This window comes from Toxorhynchites rutilus, chromosome 2, assembly GCF_029784135.1.
Source record: "Toxorhynchites rutilus septentrionalis strain SRP chromosome 2, ASM2978413v1, whole genome shotgun sequence".
NCBI lineage: Eukaryota > Metazoa > Arthropoda > Insecta > Diptera > Culicidae > Toxorhynchites > Toxorhynchites rutilus.
Genome location: NC_073745.1, coordinates 125,954,188 through 125,976,712, shown reverse-complemented (window position 1 = coordinate 125,976,712; position 22,525 = coordinate 125,954,188). Strand labels below are relative to the sequence as shown.

At 38.6% G+C, this 22,525-nt stretch overlaps 1 protein-coding gene across 1 annotated transcript; it reads right to left on the bottom strand.

Moving 5' to 3' along the window:
- Positions 1-19,491: 19,491 nt before the first annotated feature.
- LOC129766102 (probable cyclin-dependent serine/threonine-protein kinase DDB_G0292550) lies at positions 19,492-20,427 on the bottom strand. Its single transcript, XM_055766559.1, has one exon. It carries the CDS (start codon positions 20,425-20,427, stop codon positions 19,492-19,494), a length of 936 nt encoding a protein of 311 aa, XP_055622534.1.
- Between the last annotated feature and the right edge of the window lie 2,098 nt (positions 20,428-22,525).

Genomic DNA, 22,525 nt, shown 5'->3' with positions numbered 1-22,525 from the left:
AATAATCTGCCAGTTCCTTTGGGAATTTTCAAAATATATTCATGTGAAAGAGTTTAATTGAATGTTTTCTATCCATGTTACACTGTGACCAAATATGTTTCAATCAAGTGCTATTAACAGGTGGTTATCGAGTTGGCATTAACCACTGGTGGGCTTCCAGTATCGAGGAAAATGTGGAAATATCTAATCGTTACTGAAAATAATCTGCCAGTTCCTTTGGGCATTTTCAAAATATATTCATGTGAAAGAGTTTAATTGAATGTTTTCTATCCATGTTACACTGTGACCAAATATGTTTCAATCAAGTGCTATTAACAGGTGGTTATCGAGTTGGCATTAACCACTGGTGGGCTTCCAGTATCGAGGAAAATGTGGAAATATCTAATCGTTACTGAAAATAATCTGCCAGTTCCTTTGGGCATTTTCAAAATATATTCATGTGAAAGAGTTTAATTGAATGTTTTCTATCCATGTTACACTGTGACCAAATATGTTTCAATCAAGTGCTATTAACAGGTGGTTATCGAGTTGGCATTAACCACTGGTGGGCTTCCAGTATCGAGGAAAATGTGGAAATAACTAATCGTTACTGAAAATAATCTGCCAGTTCCTCTGGGAATTTTCAAAATATATTCATGTGAAAGAGTTTAATTGAATGTTTTCTTTCCATGTAACACTGTGATCAAATACATTTGGTTTTGTGGTTTTTCAATCAATCGCAATTAACAGGATAGCTTCAGAAGATTATTCTTCCCCATCAGTAGGATATTTCCGTATCCAATATTGTATGCGCCCGCAATCGATTATTGCTCAGTCACCGAAAGTTCCGAGCTCAGAGAGTTCATTCTCCTCTAGTTTGCCTTCCAAATTGCCATCGTAAACCACACCTTCTCTCGATTCAATCACACACAAAAAGCATACTTAAGCGATATTCTGGTGGTGAGACACATTCATTTTTCGTGAGAACATCGACAAGACAACATCGTTGCCTAACGTGCTGGAGGAGGTGGACGGCGAAGGATCGACACATACACGCGCAGAACTCTTTCCGTTAGGATGCCATTCAGCATCGAGAAAGTTCCGGAAGATCTAATCATTGCTGGAAAATAATCTGCCAGTTCCTTTGGGAATTTTCAAAATATATTCATGTGAAAGAGTTTAATTGAATGTTTTCTATCCATGTAACACTGTGACCAAATATGTTTCAATCAAGTGCTATTAACAGGTGGTTATCGAGTTGGCATTAACCACTGGTGGGCTTCCAGTATCGAGGAAAATGTGGAAATATCTAATCGTTACTGAAAATAATCTGCCAGTTCCTTTGGGCATTTTCAAAATATATTCATGTGAAAGAGTTTATTTGAATGTTTTCTTTCCATGTAACACTGTGATCAAATACATTTGGTTTTGTGGTTTTTCAATCAATCGCAATTAACAGGATAGCTTCAGAAGATTATTCTTCCCCATCAGTAGGATATTTCCGTATCCAATATTGTATGCGCCCGCAATCGATTATTGCTCAGTCGCCGAAAGTTCCGAGCTCAGAAAGTTCATTCCCCTCTAGTTTGCCTTCCAAATTGCCATCGTAAACCACACCTTCTCTCGATTCAATCACACACAAAAAGCATACTTAAGCGATATTCTGGTGGTGAGACACATTCATTTTTCGTGAGGACATCGACAAGACAACATCGTTGCCTAACGTGCTGGAGGAGGTGGACGGCGAAGGATCGACACATACACGCGCAGAACTCTTTCCGTTTGGATGCCATTCAGCATCGAGAAAGTTCCGGAAACATCTAATCATTGCTGGAAAATAATCTGCCAGTTCCTTTGGGAATTTTCAAAATATATTCATGTGAAAGAGTTTAATTGAATGTTTTCTATCCATGTAACACTGTGACCAAATATGTTTCAATCAAGTGCTATTAACAGGTGGTTATCGAGTTGGCATTAACCACTGGTGGGCTTCCAGTATCGAGGAAAATGTGGAAATAACTAATCGTTACTGAAAATAATCTGCCAGTTCCTCTGGGAATTTTCAAAATATATTCATGTGAAAGAGTTTAATTGAATGTTTTCTATCCATGTTACACTGTGACCAAATATGTTTCAATCAAGTGCTATTAACAGGTGGTTATCGAGTTGGCATTAACCACTGGTGGGCTTCCAGTATCGAGGAAAATGTGGAAATATCTAATCGTTACTGAAAATAATCTGCCAGTTCCTTTGGGAATTTTCAAAATATATTCATGTGAAAGAGTTTAATTGAATGTTTTCTATCCATGTTACACTGTGACCAAATATGTTTCAATCAAGTGCTATTAACAGGTGGTTATCGAGTTGGCATTAACCACTGGTGGGCTTCCAGTATCGAGGAAAATGTGGAAATATCTAATCGTTACTGAAAATAATCTGCCAGTTCCTTTGGGAATTTTCAAAATATATTCATGTGAAAGAGTTTAATTGAATGTTTTCTATCCATGTTACACTGTGACCAAATATGTTTCAATCAAGTGCTATTAACAGGTGGTTATCGAGTTGGCATTAACCACTGGTGGGCTTCCAGTATCGAGGAAAATGTGGAAATAACTAATCGTTACTGAAAATAATCTGCCAGTTCCTCTGGGAATTTTCAAAATATATTCATGTGAAAGAGTTTAATTGAATGTTTTCTATCCATGTTACACTGTGACCAAATATGTTTCAATCAAGTGCTATTAACAGGTGGTTATCGAGTTGGCATTAACCACTGGTGGGCTTCCAGTATCGAGGAAAATGTGGAAATATCTAATCGTTACTGAAAATAATCTGCCAGTTCCTTTGGGAATTTTCAAAATATATTCATGTTAAAGAGTTTAATTGAATGTTTTCTATCCATGTTACACTGTGACCAAATATGTTTCAATCAAGTGCTATTAACAGGTGGTTATCGAGTTGGCATTAACCACTGGTGGGCTTCCAGTATCGAGGAAAATGTGGAAATATCTAATCGTTACTGAAAATAATCTGCCAGTTCCTTTGGGCATTTTCAAAATATATTCATGTGAAAGAGTTTAATTGAATGTTTTCTATCCATGTTACACTGTGACCAAATATGTTTCAATCAAGTGCTATTAACAGGTGGTTATCGAGTTGGCATTAACCACTGGTGGGCTTCCAGTATCGAGGAAAATGTGGAAATAACTAATCGTTACTGAAAATAATCTGCCAGTTCCTCTGGGAACTTTCAAAATATATTCATGTGAAAGAGTTTAATTGAATGTTTTCTTTCCATGTAACACTGTGATCAAATACATTTGGTTTTGTGGTTTTTCAATCAATCGCAATTAACAGGATAGCTTCAGAAGATTATTCTTCCCCATCAGTAGGATATTTCCGTATCCAATATTGTATGCGCCCGCAATCGATTATTGCTCAGTCACCGAAAGTTCCGAGCTCAGAGAGTTCATTCTCCTCTAGTTTGCCTTCCAAATTGCCATCGTAAACCACACCTTCTCTCGATTCAATCACACACAAAAAGCATACTTAAGCGATATTCTGGTGGTGAGACACATTCATTTTTCGTGAGAACATCGACAAGACAACATCGTTGCCTAACGTGCTGGAGGAGGTGGACGGCGAAGGATCGACACATACACGCGCAGAACTCTTTCCGTTAGGATGCCATTCAGCATCGAGAAAGTTCCGGAAGATCTAATCATTGCTGGAAAATAATCTGCCAGTTCCTTTGGGAATTTTCAAAATATATTCATGTGAAAGAGTTTAATTGAATGTTTTCTATCCATGTAACACTGTGACCAAATATGTTTCAATCAAGTGCTATTAACAGGTGGTTATCGAGTTGGCATTAACCACTGGTGGGCTTCCAGTATCGAGGAAAATGTGGAAATATCTAATCGTTACTGAAAATAATCTGCCAGTTCCTTTGGGCATTTTCAAAATATATTCATGTGAAAGAGTTTATTTGAATGTTTTCTTTCCATGTAACACTGTGATCAAATACATTTGGTTTTGTGGTTTTTCAATCAATCGCAATTAACAGGATAGCTTCAGAAGATTATTCTTCCCCATCAGTAGGATATTTCCGTATCCAATATTGTATGCGCCCGCAATCGATTATTGCTCAGTCGCCGAAAGTTCCGAGCTCAGAAAGTTCATTCCCCTCTAGTTTGCCTTCCAAATTGCCATCGTAAACCACACCTTCTCTCGATTCAATCACACACAAAAAGCATACTTAAGCGATATTCTGGTGGTGAGACACATTCATTTTTCGTGAGGACATCGACAAGACAACATCGTTGCCTAACGTGCTGGAGGAGGTGGACGGCGAAGGATCGACACATACACGCGCAGAACTCTTTCCGTTTGGATGCCATTCAGCATCGAGAAAGTTCCGGAAACATCTAATCATTGCTGGAAAATAATCTGCCAGTTCCTTTGGGAATTTTCAAAATATATTCATGTGAAAGAGTTTAATTGAATGTTTTCTATCCATGTAACACTGTGACCAAATATGTTTCAATCAAGTGCTATTAACAGGTGGTTATCGAGTTGGCATTAATCACTGGTGGGCTTCCAGTATCGAGGAAAATGTGGAAATAACTAATCGTTACTGAAAATAATCTGCCGTTCCTCTGGGAATTTTCAAAATATATTCATGTGAAAGAGTTTAATTGAATGTTTTCTATCGATGTAACACTGTGACCAAATATGTTTCAATCAAGTGCTATTAACAGGTGGTTATCGAGTTGGCATTAACCACTGGTGGGCTTCCAGTATCGAGGAAAATGTGGAAATAACTAATCGTTACTGAAAATAATCTGCCGTTCCTCTGGGAATTTTCAAAATATATTCATGTGAAAGAGTTTAATTGAATGTTTTCTATCCATGTTACACTGTGACCAAATATGTTTCAATCAAGTGCTATTAACAGGTGGTTATCGAGTTGGCATTAACCACTGGTGGGCTTCCAGTATCGAGGAAAATGTGGAAATATCTAATCGTTACTGAAAATAATCTGCCAGTTCCTTTGGGCATTTTCAAAATATATTCATGTGAAAGAGTTTATTTGAATGTTTTCTTTCCATGTAACACTGTGATCAAATATATTTGGTTTTGTGGTTTTTCAATTAATCGCAATTAACAGGATAGCTTCAGAAGATTATTCTTCCCCATCAGTAGGATATTTCCGTATCCAATATTGTATGCGCCCGCAATCGATTATTGCTCAGTCGCCGAAAGTTCCGAGCTCAGAGAGTTCATTCCCCTCTAGTTTGCCTTCCAAATTGCCATCGTAAACCACACCTTCTCTCGATTCAATCACACACAAAAAGCATACTTAAGCGATATTCTGGTGGTGAGACACATTCATTTTTCGTGAGAACATCGACAAGACAACATCGTTGCCTAACGTGCTGGAGGAGGTGGACGGCGAAGGATCGACACATACACGCGCAGAACTCTTTCCGTTAGGATGCCATTCAGCATCGAGAAAGTTCCGGAAGATCTAATCATTGCTGGAAAATAATCTGCCAGTTCCTTTGGGAATTTTCAAAATATATTCATGTGAAAGAGTTTAATTGAATGTTTTCTATCCATGTAACACTGTGACCAAATATGTTTCAATCAAGTGCTATTAACAGGTGGTTATCGAGTTGGCATTAACCACTGGTGGGCTTCCAGTATCGAGGAAAATGTGGAAATATCTAATCGTTACTGAAAATAATCTGCCAGTTCCTTTGGGAATTTTCAAAATATATTCATGTTAAAGAGTTTATTTGAATGTTTTCTTTCCATGTAACACTGTGATCAAATACATTTGGGTTTGTGATTTGTCAATCAAGTACAGTTAGCATGTTAGCTTCTGAAGATTATTCTTCAGAACCAGGTTTTTCGTATCCTATATTGGATGCATAAAACCTTGTGCCTCCAACGTAACGCTCTCGTTTTCGAAGTCTCCCAAATATTCATTCATTCATTCATTCAGAATGGATTTAGATTCAACTTCAAACAAATGATCTCTAAATCAACGATAGTCCTACGTCACCCTTGCGATTATACCATAGATATAACCCACTTCCTGTTTTTCTGTTCTTCCATTATCCAGTTGGACCACCGGACAGCGGAGACAGTTGTTTGATCATTGTTGAGTTATTTATAGAACAGTAGCCCGATGTGTCTGGCAGAGCAGAGCAGTTGTATGGATGAATCGATCTTATTTCGACCGTGGATCGATCTCCATCGCTGATGATTGTTGCGTGGACGTAGCTATTTTGTAACAACACAAAGATGGTCAATGAGGGCCCTGAGTTTTGAACTCACGATCGATGTTCGATGAACTTCGAAGTCGTATCTTAAAACTGAAAAGTTGAGTGACTTCCAGAATAAAGCGAGAAACTTTGATATCTCACGTCACTCACTGCGCGAAATATGAGGGAAAGTGTTCCTCAATCTGCTGCTGAATTAGGTCTGCGATTTGTTGAACCTTTTGAGTGAGGTGCGCTAGAATTTCCGCCTTTTGCACATTATCAAAATGGAGGCGATCTGGCGTAGTGGTAACATCCATACCTCTCACGCAGAGATCACGAGTTCAATTCTTACTCCCGACATTGTTCCAAAAATGGAAGTAAAAGTTGAAAGTTGAAAGTCACTATAATAAAGAAAAAAAAATTATCATAATGGTAGAAAACTACGCCATGATTCCAGAAAGAGAGCCTACGGAATCTAGCTTCAATTCACCGTGGGAAAAGTTACAAACGGCGAGCTGATAGCGGCCAGCTGCTGGGAGACGCCTCATCATCACCTGTTGACTAATCAGGATCTGCAGCGCGGCCTCTGATAAATTGTTTGGCTGTGTGTTTAGCTTGTGTGATTGTGTGTCCGTTAGCTCTCCAAAAACGGTTTTTTCTGCAACTTACGTGTATTTTTCCCACGCTTTCTCTCGAAAATTTCCATTCTTTGTCACCTCTCTTGCGATAATACAACAATGAGAAGACATACAATTTAGGAATGAAATAAAATTGACTTTTTTAACTAAAACAGGACAATGCAATGAACCTTGCCAATCGCAATTTGGCGTCTCTTGGATGTAGTCGTAGTGAGACCACCAATTAGTTGCATTTGGTGTTATTGGCAGACTATATCACACAAGTCTCAAAGAGTATGGTCTCATATACCTTACAAACCATACAAGATCTACTAATGCATTCATATATATTAGGCTGTCAAAAAAGTCCTGCGGTATTTTTTTTGAACTTTCATTTGTTCATAAAATTAGTTACAATCATCTGTTTTAAGTCAAATAAGCGCCGTTTTGTTCGATTACTTGTTCCCAACGAGAAGCCAACTTCATAATACCCCTGTTATAGAAGTTCGCTTCCTTATTGGCAAAAAACTCGGATAGCCAATTTTCACAGGCCTCTTTTGTGGCTAACTTCTGACTACCTAGCTTGTTCGCCATGGACAAAAACAGGTGGTAGTCACTTGGTGCAAGGTCCGGACTATACGGCGGATGCAAAAGAACCTCCCATCCGAGCTCCCGGAGCTTGTGGCGCGTCACCAAAGAAGTGTGTGGCCTGGCGTTGTCCTGATGGAAGACAATGCGGCCTCTGTTTATCAAAGATAGCCTCTTCTTCATGAGTGCTACCTTCAAGCGGTCCAGTTGTTGGCAGTACAGGTCCGAATTGAGCGTTTGGCCATAGGGAAGCAGCTCATAATAGATTATTCCTTGACAATCCCACCAAATACACAGCAGAACCTTCCTGGCCGTTAATGAGGGCTTGGCCACCGTCTGAGCCGCTTCAGCGGGCTTCGACCACGACCGTTTGCGCTTCACGTTGTCGTAAGTGACCCACTTTTCATCGCCAGTCACCATCCGCTTCAGAAACGGGTCGATTTTGTTGCGATTCAGCAGCGATTCACATGCGTCGATACGGTCAAAGATGTTTTTTTTTTGCGTCAACGTGTGTGGCACCCATACATCGAGCTTCTTTGTGAATCCAAGCTTCTTCAAATGGTTAATAACGGTTTGATGACTTATCCCCAGCTCTTGGCCGATGCTACGGCTGCTACTATGCCGGTCTTTCTCGGCTAGTTCAGCGATTTTGTCGCAATTTTCGACGACAGGCCTTCCGGAGCGTGGCGCATCTTCGATGACCTCTACACCAGAACGAAAACGTTGAAACCATCGTTGTGCGGTGGAAATGGTGGAAACTGTATCGGGTCCATAAACTGCACAAATTTTATTGGCAGCTTGAGATGCATTTTTGCCTTTGTCATAGTAGTACTGTAAAATATGTCGGTTTTTCTCTTTATTTTGCTCCATATTTGCGACACTATAACTCACGCATGACTTAACCAAACAAAACACTGTCAAGGACTATATTATAGCGCACAAAAATACCTTTCCAACAAGCTATAGTATGACTCGATACAATGAATACAACTAGAACTACGCGCTTACAACGACACCTCGCGGAAATACCGCAGGACTTTTAGACAGCCTAATATATGAAAATGTTGTGTTCGTTTGTGTACGCGTCAAAAACTCGAAAAGTACGAAACCGATTGAGCTCAAAGTTGGACACTATACACATTCCACTCCGAGGAATGTTGTTACGGCATAAAAATTGAAAAAAATTGAAGAAAAATGATCTTTTATATGGCCATAGTAGTGGGGGTCTCCGTAGCCACATTGGTTGCGCGTTCGCTTAGTAAGCAATCGATCGTGAGTTCATAACTCAGGGCCCTCATTGAACATCTTTGTGTTGTTACAGAATAGCTACGTCCACGCAACAATCATCAGCGATGGAGATCGATCCACGGTCGAAATAAGATCGATTCATCCATACAACTGCTCTGCTCTGCCAGACACATCGGGCTACTGTTCTATAAATAACTCAACAATGATCAATCAACTGTCTCCGCTGTCCGGTGGTCCAACTGGATAATGGAAGAACAGAAAGAATAACTCTTACGCCTAAATGGCTACTGTGTGAATGTACCATATGTAATGGTATAGAAGGAATACTGGCGAATGGCAACTGTGTAATGTGCTAATTATAGATATGATAACCATGTGACATGTACACGATTAAAAATCGGCTCTGTTACAGCTAAAATGCTAATGAGCCTTAAATAAATAAATGGGATAAAAAAAATGGCCATAGTACGTTTCTGAAATTAAGCTTCTTATGAAAATCGACCATGTCGTATTAAATATGAATTCTATGTGATGGAAACATCTTTTTTCCAAGTATTTGACAAAATCGTGAACTGAAATTGTGTTTCGGAATGATTTAAAATTTTCCGATTACAAAATTGGATTTTTCGCATGAACTTTCTTAAGGGGGGACCAGGGTCTGGAAGACCGGGAAATAATTAATTTTCGTGGTTTTTTTTCGGATGTTAGGAATAAAGTGAAGTGTTCGGGTATTTTGGTTATTGTTTAAGGTATATTTGAAGATGCATTTTCCATTTTTCGAGTGCACGAATTATGATTATTACGCTGTTGACAGCTGGATGCGTAGATGCTGTCTGAAAATCCAATCATCTTTAAGGAGAAATAGCTGACACTAATGTATTAGCTAAAATGAAAAAAAAACATACGCTTGTTGCAATTTTTAAAAACGGTTTATGTGAGATTCTATATTTACTGTATTGGACAAAACATTTGAACAGTTATGAGAAACGCCAGTTAACTTCTATTAGAATGAGCATCAGCATTAGCATCGAGCAAGTTGTACAATATCGTAGGTGGTATGAATTCAGAATTGTTAAGTTCAAAGCTAGCTCCGTTCCTGATGCTGATGATTATTAATATCTCTTAGATGAGGGCATGCTTTCTCCAATAGTTAAAAAATGTCCTGGCCACGTCCTTACACCTACTAAGAAAAGGGAAGTAATGTTAGTTCAATTTTCTTAAGAGAGATGCTGAGAACTCTACGACCTCTCATAAATGTCTCGGAAATTTGGGAATATGTTAGTAGGGAAGATAAGCCATAGGATACACTCAGCCGGTGCTACAGAAACGCCAGTTAACTTCCATGCCTAAAATTGGAAAATAACCAGTACAATACTGCCCATAGTTGTATAGGAGACGTAAACGACAAAATAAACAAAATCGACTTTTTCGCTGTTACGCATTGTACACAATATAATAAGGTAAATGATCTTGGTTTGTCCAATTTAGGGTGTTTTCACACAACTATTAAATGCAAATCGATTTTTCTTCATGAAAATCACATACAATCAAGACGAGTTTGGGTTTGTTGAAAAGCCCCTAGTCTCTAGTTTCTTATTCTACCATAAGGCGTTGAAATTATTCAAGTATTTATGTTTTTCAACGATTTTCCTCAAAGAGAAATTATGATCATGGATTGACCACCTCTGATCATGGATTGTCCAGAAAATGATCATGCTTTGTCCAGTTTTAGAAATCGCTATTTTTGAATGAAAAAATTTGAATTTTCAAGTAGATGTTGCATTTATCATTGCTTGAGTTTACTGTCATCATTTTGATCCATTTACAATTTAGGCTTTCTTCAGAATATTGCCTTTTCTTGGACATTTCAAAAGTGTTCACCTCAGCACACTCAACACAGATAAACTTTATTTCTGCTATGCGCGAAGGACATAATAAACAAACTGAAGCGCGCCAAGCGGTTGCCATACAAATCATGTGGACAACACAACATTAGTGAATTGGACAACTCATGATCAGAATTGAGGTCATCGAAATGCGTTATTACATGGTTTAGCTAAGTAAACCTAATACAAATTGTGTGCAACCATGATGTTTACAATATTTGTAAGTGTTATAATCCAGAAATGGTCTGAATACGTGCCAAATAATCATCTGGTGATTCATTAAAAGTTAGCTTAAGTGAGGGGCGGATTGACACCAATAGAATGTGGTTTTTATAATCCTTCAAAACATGTGAATCCGTAAACATATACTATAAACCTACTGTAAATCATGAAGAAGACAATATTATTTAAATGTTTTGAAGCATTCGAATACTTAATTTGCCACGCGTGCGCTGAACTAGAGCATTTAAAAACGTGGACAAACCATGATCATATTAGGCTGTCAAAAAATGATCATATTAGGCTGGCAAAAAAACATCTTTGACCGAATCGACGCATGTGAATCGCTGCTGAATCGCAACAAAATCGACCCGTTTCTGAAGCGGATGGTGACTGGCGATGAAAAGTGGGTCACTTACGACAACGTGAAGCGTAAACAGTCGTGGTCGAAGCCCGCTGACGCGGCTCAGACGGTGGCCAAGCCCTCATTAACGGCCAGGAAGGTTCTGCTGTGTGTTTGGTGGGATTGTCAAGGAATAATCTATTATGAGCTGCTTCCCTATGGCCAAACGCTCAATTCGGACCTGTACTGCCAACAACTGGACCGCTTGAAGATAGCACTCATGAAGAAGAGGCCATCTTTGATTAACAGAGGCCGCATTGTCTTCCATCAGGACAACGCCAGGCCACACACTTTTTTGGTGACGCGCCAGAAGCTCCGGGAGCTCGGATGGGAGGTTCTTTTGCATCCGCCGTATAGTCCGGACCTTGCACCAAGTGACTACCACCAGTTTTTGTCCGTGGCGAACGAGCTAGGTAGTCAGAATTTAACCACAAAAGAGGCCTGTGAAAATTGGCTTTCCGATGTTTTTGCCAATAAGGAAGCGAGCTGCTATAACAGGGGTATTATGAAGTTGGCATCTCGTTGGGAACAAGTCATCGAACAAAACGGCGCATATTTGACTTAAAACAGATGATTGTAACTAATTTTATGAACAAATGAAAATTCAAAAAAAAATACCGCAGGACTTTTTTGACAGCCTAATATTTTTGACTGGACAAACCGAAATCATTTACCTTAGGCTAAGGTTACTTTGGATAGGAGTACGCACGAAAATGTGATTGTACGAATAGAAACAAACAATTTTGTTCGATAGAAGCTGACGGATTCGATCGAAGCAAAAGGGAAGCAATGTAACCACCCCAATACAACTCAATGTGGTTGTTTACTTTCACTATTGCATACAATTCGTACGATCACTTTTCTGCATCCAGTGTCACCGCCGCATTACGTATGCCCAACATGCGAACAAACATTTTTTGTTCGAAAACATTTGAGCAATTTTGAAAAAACGTCATTAGCATTTATTCTGAGATGTGTAGAATGATTTTTCTTTTTATATTTAGTGATGAGTTCAATTTCTTTGGAGGAGATAGAATTTATAGATTCTTGCCTACTATCAGAAGACTACCAAACATGGTGAGGGCAATGTAATGGTCTGATAATGTTTTTCTTGCAAACGGTGTTGGTCCAATTAACCGAGTCGAATAATATCTTTCAGGATGTTACATTGAATAGTGAATAGTAGAATATGATGGTTTTTGAACCCTTCTTCATTCGGGCACCGGTCTCACAGACCGAAAAATCAATAAGTCTGAAATTCTGAGATTAACAATTACAAACATAGTCGCGGAACATTGACAATCCAAACATCTGCAAATTTCAAATCGGTTATTTAAATTGTTCATTATTTATACCGACCTGTGCAGAAACTAGAAAATTCTGTTTCAAAAATCGAAGTATTTAGCTGAAGCTTCAGATGATATAATGATTATCAAAGAGTTAATACAATTTCGACCATTTGTGAGAAATTTAAAAATTTAGTAGATTAGACTTCGAGCACATTCAAAAGTATAGTTTTAGTATACAATTAATTCATGGACAGTTAGTAACCAATCCTGAAAACTGTCACATCGTGTTGATATGTAGACCAACATCTTGTGTGGTAGAAAAATCCCCGTTTCACACCCATTGTGGTATGCTTTTTGTGCGCTCGGCAGGATACACATGATATAATCGGGACAGCCTAGGAGAAGAAAAAAAACGCAGGGGCGCATTATGCACGTGGTACCAACCACCGCAAGGGTCGCGGATGATTCAACGCGACGCATGCGCTCAAGTACTTGGCTGAGTCGAATTGTGTGTGGGTTCCTGTCGCGTTTTTCACCTTTCAATAACCCACCCAGCTAAGAAGCAAACATTATAGTATATATGTGTTGGTGTGTCTCAGAGTGCTACTAGCTTGGTCAGTGTGTACGCATGTCCAGGGGATGGGGTTTGCCACCCTAGCCATGTTTTCCTCTGTACGCGGTGAAGCTGCTTGCTCAGTCGAGAGGCTATTTTATGCGTGCCTTAGGCGAATAGCACGATAATTCCGACCTCTGATTTATTATTTTCAATTCAACACAGAGCGGCTTAGGACGTGCCAGCTGGGGATTGCCTACGAATGAATCGGGCTAAGCGACAGATGTGTTCTCTCCCCCTCTCCTAGGGACGGCTGAAAAGCGACACAAGAATCTTTTGGATGGCATTGAACCCTTCGCAATGGCACTTCCGATTTTTATTTGAGTTGGTCTTATTAGATTGAAGATTGCGCAATTGCCATTTTTTATTCAATTCATTTCTATTAAAATGCACTTAACTGTGGATCACCTTTAGAATGGTTTGTTTGAAATAATTATGCATTTTATTTATATCAAGAATAAAGAATGTTCAATCCGTCTGATGTGGTTTTAAATCTCAAGAAAAAAAAAGAGGCGAATGAACTGCAAAGTTTAAAGCCTCTTAAAAACAAAGAAGATAAGATAAGAAAAAAATATATTTATTAAGCCATTACCACAATATAACGTATCAGCATTCTTTTCTGCTGGAATTGAAAAAAAGTACACTGAAGACTAGGCACACAGAATTAATATTATTAACGAAGCATTACGCGAGTATTACAGTTTCTCATCGATATACGTAACAACAGAACTTGCTACACCTTCGTCTAAAAAGCTGTTCGGTGTCTATTTTTGCTATAAAAGCTATACTGCTAAGTTAACATGTGCTATAAAGTTTACAAATAGCAAGATATAAAGCATGAGGATAAAAAATATAAATTGCAAGTGATTCTACGCTTTGACCATAATGTTTATTTGTCGAATTGGCGCCAGCATACTTGGTGGAAAACAAGGCTTAGGTAAATGTTTGAAAATAGTCGAGATTTTGTAGATTTGAGTCATGTTGACAGACAAACTGTTGGAAGAAGCCAAGTCATTTCCAATTGAATACGAAGAGGAATTTCTTCATAGTCCGCTGAATATTCTCAGTTGAATATGACTATGCCGAGCCCTGGTCGCGGATTCATTCACTCGCTTTTTTCAAGCAAAAAATCCACAAGTACAGGTGAACTTCGATATAACGTACATTTCACTTTCAAATTTGTACGTTGTATCGAATTGTACGTTATATCGAAGCATATTAAAGTACTCACAAACAAAGTCTATAATACATTATTGTGTTGCTGTTTTAGTCAAGTTAATGAATAACTTCAATCAGAAGACGAAGCCAGCCATTCTCATGATGTTTCCCTTCGTACTGTTGATTAAAACTTGATTCATTTAGAATCTGGAATCACAAAACCAGCTGTATTTCGAGATTGATTGAAGGTACAAAACTTGTTTTAGCATCACAATACAGATAATTTATTGTTCTATCAGAAAAAAAAATTGAAAAAGTTTTCCTTTACACTTTGGAAATGTGTACGTTATATCGAGGTAAAATGTACGTTATATCGAGGGTACGTTATAACGAGGGTACGTTATATCGAAGTTTCCCTGTATATAGAATGAATTTAACAACAAAGCGAATTTTACTTCAAATTCTACAAAAATTCAAGCGGTCTGAATACATATTGTCTCTAGAAGACAGTAGTTCATTTGCACTCGACAATTTGAATTATTGTGACACTGTATTTTTATTATTTGGAACCTATACCATACAATAGTTCTTTCAAACGAACACTTCTCAAAACGAAGGTTTTCAACTATTTATGCTGCGAACAGATTTTGACGATTTGCATACTGTAAACGTGAAGAAGGAACTTACGCCATTCAGTGGCGTCGACTTTCGGATTTGGTAAATTAATAAACACAAACGCTATTCGTACAAGCGTCGCCTCTCTACTGTATTCTGTCAACTGACTTCTGTATTCAAAGAAAAGACTCTCGGGGCTTAAATACTAGTTTACAAAAATAGGCTTAAACTCTACACAGAATATTTACAAATTATGCTGGGCGGAGCATCGCACCAGCAGTTAGAGTGGGCTGTGATGGCCTTGGTCAGACGCGTTCTTCGGAGAGAGAGAGAAAGCACTTCTTTGTGGGTCAAAGTAAATAGGAAAAGAAAGTGCTGAAACATGTGTGCCGGATGCGCGCCACATGTTTGGTTAAATTTCTGCTGCTAGCTAAACTCGCAGCGGGGCGGAAGGAAGACAAACTCGCCGCTGCCCTTGGTGCGCGTCGAGTTATACAATCATAAATAGTAAACGAAATAGTATAAGTGATGAGTTGGGTTTAAGCGTGATCATATTACACCTTTCCCCTTTCGGAGAATGACGTAACATTGAGAAGTCATTCAAGTTAAATTAGGTGGAAAGATTCGTCTGACCTTACAATTTTAGTGTTTATTCAATGTTTGTGATATGTACATTTTTCGTGTATTCAGGTAAAAATTAAGTTTGTTTATAAAGATTATCCTTATAATATGATTATACGGATTGTCTTCGTTGGGTGTTCTATTTGCTTATAAATATATTTATTTTTAATATTTGTTTAATATATACATTTTACATTTGATAATAACTGTCGGAAGGATTAACTGCTAACTAACTAATATATACATTTTACATTTGATAATAACTGTCGGAAGGATTAACTGCTAACTAGGTATCCCTTTCCCCTTAGGGTGGGGTTGCTCATATGGTATTATTCTGTTTTTATGTACAGTCTGGACTTTATTGGTTTGATCATCTCTTATTGTTACGTTAGGGTGTTTAATGTCAATTATTATATATGGTCCTACGTATACTTTGTCTAATTTGGATCTGTTTTCGTTTGATAGAAATACTAGATCATTAATGGCTACTTTTGATGGTCTAGCCATGGTTTTCTGTGTCTCATTTCTGGCTTTTCTTACCTTATCAATTATTTCCCTAGCGGTATTTGATGCTATTTGTAGTTTATATTTAAGTTCTTTGTAATATAAATCCATGTTGTAAATTGGTTCTACATATGTGCTTGTTGTGAGGTTTTGTGGTAATTTAGCATTCGTTCCAAAAACTAACTCGAATGGAGTGTATGAGAAATCTGTGTGTGGTGTTGTGTTGTAGCAGAATGTGTAGTAAGGCAACCATTCATCCCAGTCACTCTGTGCTTGGTTGACGAATTGCCTTACGTACTCGTTAAGACAACGATGGTTCCTTTCCAGGCTTCCTATTGATTGAGGGTGATATGGAGTGGAAAAATTTTGTTTAAGCTTCAGTAATGAAGCTATGTTTTCGAATAACTCGTTCTTATATTCAGTTCCTTGGTCTGTTTGGATGAGTTTTGGAATTCCATAGACCAGAATTAAGTTTTCTATGAAGGCTTTGGCTATGGTGGATGCTTGTTTGTCTATTGTGGGTTTAATAATGATGTATTTTGTTAAGTTGCATTGAATGGTCAGTGCGTATCGGTTTCCATTATTGGATCTGTTAAATGGTCCAATTGTGTCAATCGATACGCAGTCGAATGCTTTTTGGGGTGTTTTAATTTCGACGAAATTTTCGTTTGTTCGTATTGTGTGTTTATTTTGCTGGCATTTTATGCACTTCTTGATGTAGCTACTGATATCTTTTTTCATGCCACTCCAAGAATAGAGTCTGCTTAACTTTTTGTATAGTCTGGTGACTCCTGTATGTCCACCAGTGGGTGTATCGTGATTGTTTTTTATAATTTCGAACCTTTCGTTTTGGCTTTCTATCACACGCTTGGGTGTGTAGAGCACTATTTGCAAGTCTTTGAGCGTGTCATTACAAATCTTCTTAAAGGTTTGCACGCTGCATATTTGGAAAATTACGCTTGATAACGCTAGAGCTATCATGCTAATTTTCAAGTTTTTGGCCATATTTTCAACTTTCTTTACTAGTTTTCCCAGGGATTCTTTTGTGTTGCTTGCATTTTCAATTATTGTCGACGACTTTTCTTCGGTTCTTTTTTTATTCATTATTGCGCATTTCAAATTTTTGTTTCCGCTAGCGTTTGTTTCTTTATTCATTTCTAATGCGCGTCCGCATAGAAGTTTAGGTAGGTTTTGCCATTCTCGGGGTTCAATAGCCTCGTACGCTCTGAGCTGATCAGACTCAGTATCGTCGGGGTTTGAATTATTGTCTGTAATTTCTGTGTCGTTATTCGTTTCGTTTAGTTTTCTAGTCATTGCTCTGGTTTGTATACCCAGGACTTTTATAGTTTTAAGTGCCTCGGAATTAATTGCTATTCGTGATAGCGCATCTGCAGTCACATTTAGCTTACCTTGAACGTATTTTACATCAAAATGGAATTCTTCAAGATCCAACCTCATTCTTGTGAGTTTTGATGAGGGATCTTTCATTGAAAATAAATATACTAACGGTCTGTGATCCGTTTTTACTGTGAATTTCCTCCCGTAGAGGTATGGTCTAAAGTACGTAATTGCCCAGTGAATTGCTGTCAATTCCTGTTCAATTGTCGATTTATTGGCTTCACCTTTTGTGAAGGCTTTGCTTGCGTATGCAATGGGTAGTTCTATACCGTCGTTTTCTTGGGCTAAGACGGCGCCGCATGCTATTTTTGAAGCATCGGTTATTAGGGTGAATTCTTGTGTGAAATCGGGGAATTTGAGAACTTTTGGTGAGATAAGTTCGTTTTTCAATTTATTGAATGCATTTTGGCATTCGGGAGACCAATCAAATTTTGCGTTTTTTCTGAGCAATTTGTTTAATGGGTACGCTATTTCTGCGAAATTTTGTATGAACCTCCGGTAATAGTTGCAAAAGGCAACAAAACGCCTCACTTCATCTGCTGATGATGGTGTGGGGTAGTTTGTTACCGCTGAAAACTTAGATTGGTCGGGCTGTATACCTGCCGCTGAAATGTTGTGACCTAGATATGTTACGTCTGGTCTGAAGAAGGAGCATTTTTTGGGATTTAATTTTAAGTTGTAGTTTTGTAATCGTTTGAAAATGTTTTCCAAGTTAATAAGGTGATGGTTTATTGAGCAGCCGACGACGATGATGTCGTCGATGTAAAGGAATGCACATTCAGGTGGGAGTCCGCTAAGTGCTATGGACATCATTCTCTGAAAGCTATTTGGTGATATATTTAGACCGAATGGTAACCTATTGAATTCGTAGTGACCGTTAGAGGTCGAAAATGCTGTGTACTTTTTTGATTTTTCGTCAAGTTCGATTTGGTGGAAACCTGACATTAAGTCTAGGGTTGTAAAATATTTGGCTCTGCCTAAATGATCGAGGATTTCGTCGATTCTTGGTAGGGGGAATTTATCTGGGGTTATCTTTTTATTTAGTTGTCGAAAGTCAACCACTAATCGCCATTTTTTATCTTGAGTATTTGATTTCTTTGGGACTAAGAGGATGGGAGAATTGTATGGTGAGGTGGAATTTTGGATTATTTTGTTATTTAGCATGTGGCTGATTTGGTTATTTATTTCTGAAATTTGTGCTTCCGGGGTTCGATAATTCTTTATGTAAACGGGTGTCTTGTCTTGAAGGTGAATGGTTTGCTTGTAGAAGTTGTTGGTTGTCAATATGTCGTCTTCTAGTGCAAAAATGTCGTTGTATTTAGTGCATAATTCTGTTAATTTCTCCTGGGCATGTTGGGGTGTATGATTCAAATTGAGTTCCTTAATCAGTTTCTCGTGTCTACCTTTTGGGTTTTCTCCTAATTCCGTTGTAATGTGATTTATGGTGTATTCTTTAAGGGGGATAGTGGTGGGGGCAAAGGTTTTTGGGATTGATGTTGGTGTGGTATTTGTGTTAATTATTGTAATGAATTGTGAGTTTGGGTTTATTATTGTGTTTGCGCAAAAAATGCCTGGTTTGATTTCTTGTGCGATCACAAGGGCATCATCGTTTAGGTTGAGTGACGGGAAGTGTTTTATAATTTGGCATCTAGGGGGAATAATGTAATTGTTTTCCCAGCTATCTTGAATCGGAATTTCAATTTTGGTGTTTTCATAGTTGAAGGTCATTAGCCATGTTTTGAGGCATAGGTTACATTCATATTTGGTGAGGAAATCTCTGCCTAAAATGCCATCTGCAATTATAGGAAACTTGTTGTTGACGATTTGAAATTGGTGTGGAATTTGGATATCGTCAAAAATGATATTTGTATTTGTGCTCGCTATGGATTCGGTTTTTCCCTCCGTAACTCCATTAATAATGCATCTATTTCCGGGGTGTATTAATTGTTTTCCGTTAATTTTTTCTTCTTTTACTATTGAGATGTCAGCGCCTGTATCAATTATTAATATACATGGTTTGCTTGACATTTGTAAGTATAGTGTAACGAACATTGAACAATTCACGTCGCATTTAAAAATATTTAATGTTGGTCTCCGTAATGTTTGTTTTCCTCCAATGTCAATGCCGGTTCGGACTGGAGGGCGTCCGTCGGTTGTGACTCGTTTCCCGTTAGGCGGATGTATTGCTGAGGGCGGTTAAAATTTGTATTCCGCCTATTGTTGTTGTTGTTATTTCGCTGTGGGTTTATGTTTGAGAATTGGTCTCGAACTTGGTTTTGCTGGCCAAAACGGTTATAGTTATTACGCGGTTGGTTTTGGAAATTATTTTGGTTGAAATTGTTGCGGTTGAAATTGTTTTGGTTTCTACCGCGGTTATGGAAGTCGTTTGGCCTGCGCCTGTAATTATTATAATGTGTGTCAACGTTGTTGTTGAAACGGTTGGCGTTTCTGTTGGTTTGCGAGTATGCAAATACTGATGCGCTCGCATTATTTAAGTTTTCCTCCAACGCTTTAGTCATCGCGTCGGAGTATGAATTGAAATTCCCTGCTCTTATGATGAGCGAGGTTTTTTCGTTTTTTAACCCTCCGGCTAAATGTTTGACGCCTTCTTTGTTTGCCATAGATTTGGCAACTTGGGGCGGAATTTCTTTAGCGGTGTACGCTGTTTCCAAACTGAACACCAATTTTTCTAAATCCAGGCAAAATTGTTCGATTCCACCGTTTTGTTTCAAGTTAGCCATTTTAGCTAGAACTTGTTCCGGTGGGCTGGTCGTTATTTTAGCTTTTAAAATTTTGCTTATCTCGCTCACCGATGTCGGTGTTTCAGTGAATGCATTTCTCGCCCGTCCCTCTAGTTTGGTTAGTATGACGTTAATTATGGTTGCTTTGTTTTCCGGTGTTTCAAATGTTTTCACCAAGTTTAAAGCGTCAGCGAAGGCTTTCAGTTTGTCTATGTTTCCGTCGAATTGCGGAACTATAGACGATGTAGTCTTGATTATTTCGAGTATGCTAGCCATTTTCGGTTTTCTTTGTAACCTGAGGCAAAATAGGACGGCTAGCGCAATTTCCTTGAGTGTTCTTGGTCTACCCTTTTCGATTGACGCCTTAATTGCGTTCAAAAGTTGGTCCGCCTTTTCGGTTATTTTTATGATTTCTGAGCCGTGGGTTGTGTCTAGTAACGTAGACGACAATTTTTTTAATCTGTTTCACAAGCGCTTCCGCTTCCGTGAGGCGTTTGGCTAAGGTACTTTTCCTTAGTTTTCTGACCAGTTCCTGTTGTATAGTCAGGTGTATATGTTTTAGTTTTTGTATATTCAATTGGATGAGCTTTGTTACTTCGTCCATTCAAGGAGACAAGGAAAAATGGTTATCGGTAAAGAATTTATTATGCTGAGGCTGCGTTCGAACGCATGTTTTAAAATTTTCGAATTCTTTTAGACGGTGTCGACTACGGCTGCGTGAGCTTTTGCCGCTTGCATAGCATGTGCATTCATGCATGCCTTATATGCTTTGTATATTTTCGAAATTAGTAGTATGGATATGAGGGCAAGTGTGACGCAGATAATCGCTCCTTGAGCTTCGTGCATTACACTGTGGTTCTCTAGGTGATTTAAAATTTGGATTTGAGCGTCGCCCGTGTTACTAACGGGTTTGGTATTAAATAACCCCATTTTCAACGGTACATATGTAAAACCAATTTTGTGGGTATTGTAATTGCTTTTTTTTTTTTTCTAATTCCTACTACCTATTCCTACTGCCGCGTGGGTATTACGATAAAAAATATTTTGTGCCTCGACTATAAATTTATTACATGATATCCGTATATAAAAGGATTAGACTAACTCGAGTCTGACTTACGCCACGTTTTCTCCGCAAGTGTCCTCTTCTCGGGGGTGGGGGGGGGGCGTGGGTGCCTCTGCGTCCGTCAGATCTCAGGGGTGTCCAGTTGGATCCAAATCGATGTTCATTTTTTTTTTTTTTTTTTTGAAATACTGCTTGGCTTGTAACTGCTATTTATCCTGGTTGGCCAGGTGGCTACTGTCAGCTTCACGATTTCACTTGTGTCTGCGATTCTAATTTTTCGTAAACGGCTTCAATAGTTTCCGCTGGGGTCCAATTTCTTCCCCGCTTTGCCGATTTTCACTTTCACCATCTTTTCGCTGAATGTTTCGTTACTCAATTTATTCACACTTGCACTGCGTCCGGTTGGTTTAAAAGTTCATTTAGCGAATTTTTCTTAGCTTAAATGATTCATATTCACACCGTACCCGGTTGGTTGGGACCTAACACACACAACACAACACAACAGTAGGCTTCTTCTTCTTCTTGTTTTTAAAAGGCTTTAAACTTTGCAGTTCACCATTGCCTCTGCTCAGTAGGCTCTAAACTCTGCGTTTAAATTCACTTTAATACGCGATAACAGCATCGGATCTGTCGGTTCACTCGTGACTCGGTGTCACTGGTCGCCATGTAAACGTGAAGAAGGAACTTACGCCATTCAGTGGCGTCGACTTTCGGATTTGGTAAATTAATAAACACAAACGCTATTCGTACAAGCGTCGCCTCTCTACTGTATTCTGTCAACTGACTTCTGTATTCAAAGAAAAGACTCTCGGGGCTTAAATACTAGTTTACAAAAATAGGCTTAAACTCTACACAGAATATTTACAAATTATGCTGGGCGGAGCATCGCACCAGCAGTTAGAGTGGGCTGTGATGGCCTTGGTCAGACGCGTTCTTCGGAGAGAGAGAGAAAGCACTTCTTTGTGGGTCAAAGTAAATAGGAAAAGAAAGTGCTGAAACATGTGTGCCGGATGCGCGCCACATGTTTGGTTAAATTTCTGCTGCTAGCTAAACTCGCAGCGGGGCGGAAGGAAGACAAACTCGCCGCTGCCCTTGGTGCGCGTCGAGTTATACAATCATAAATAGTAAACGAAATAGTATAAGTGATGAGTTGGGTTTAAGCGTGATCATATTACAATACTCATCAATGGTAACGATTTCTTTTGAATTCTTCGTTTTTTTTTCAACATTGTCCGGGAGCTGAATATTTTCTTCCCAATTCCATTTACGTTATCTCCATATTCATATAAAATTTCGTTTGTGAATCTACTC

Coding starts and splice junctions, on each gene's coding strand:
- LOC129766102 (XM_055766559.1), bottom strand. CDS start 20,427: ATGGCTAGCATACTCGAAATAATCAAGACTACATCGTCTATAGTTCCG.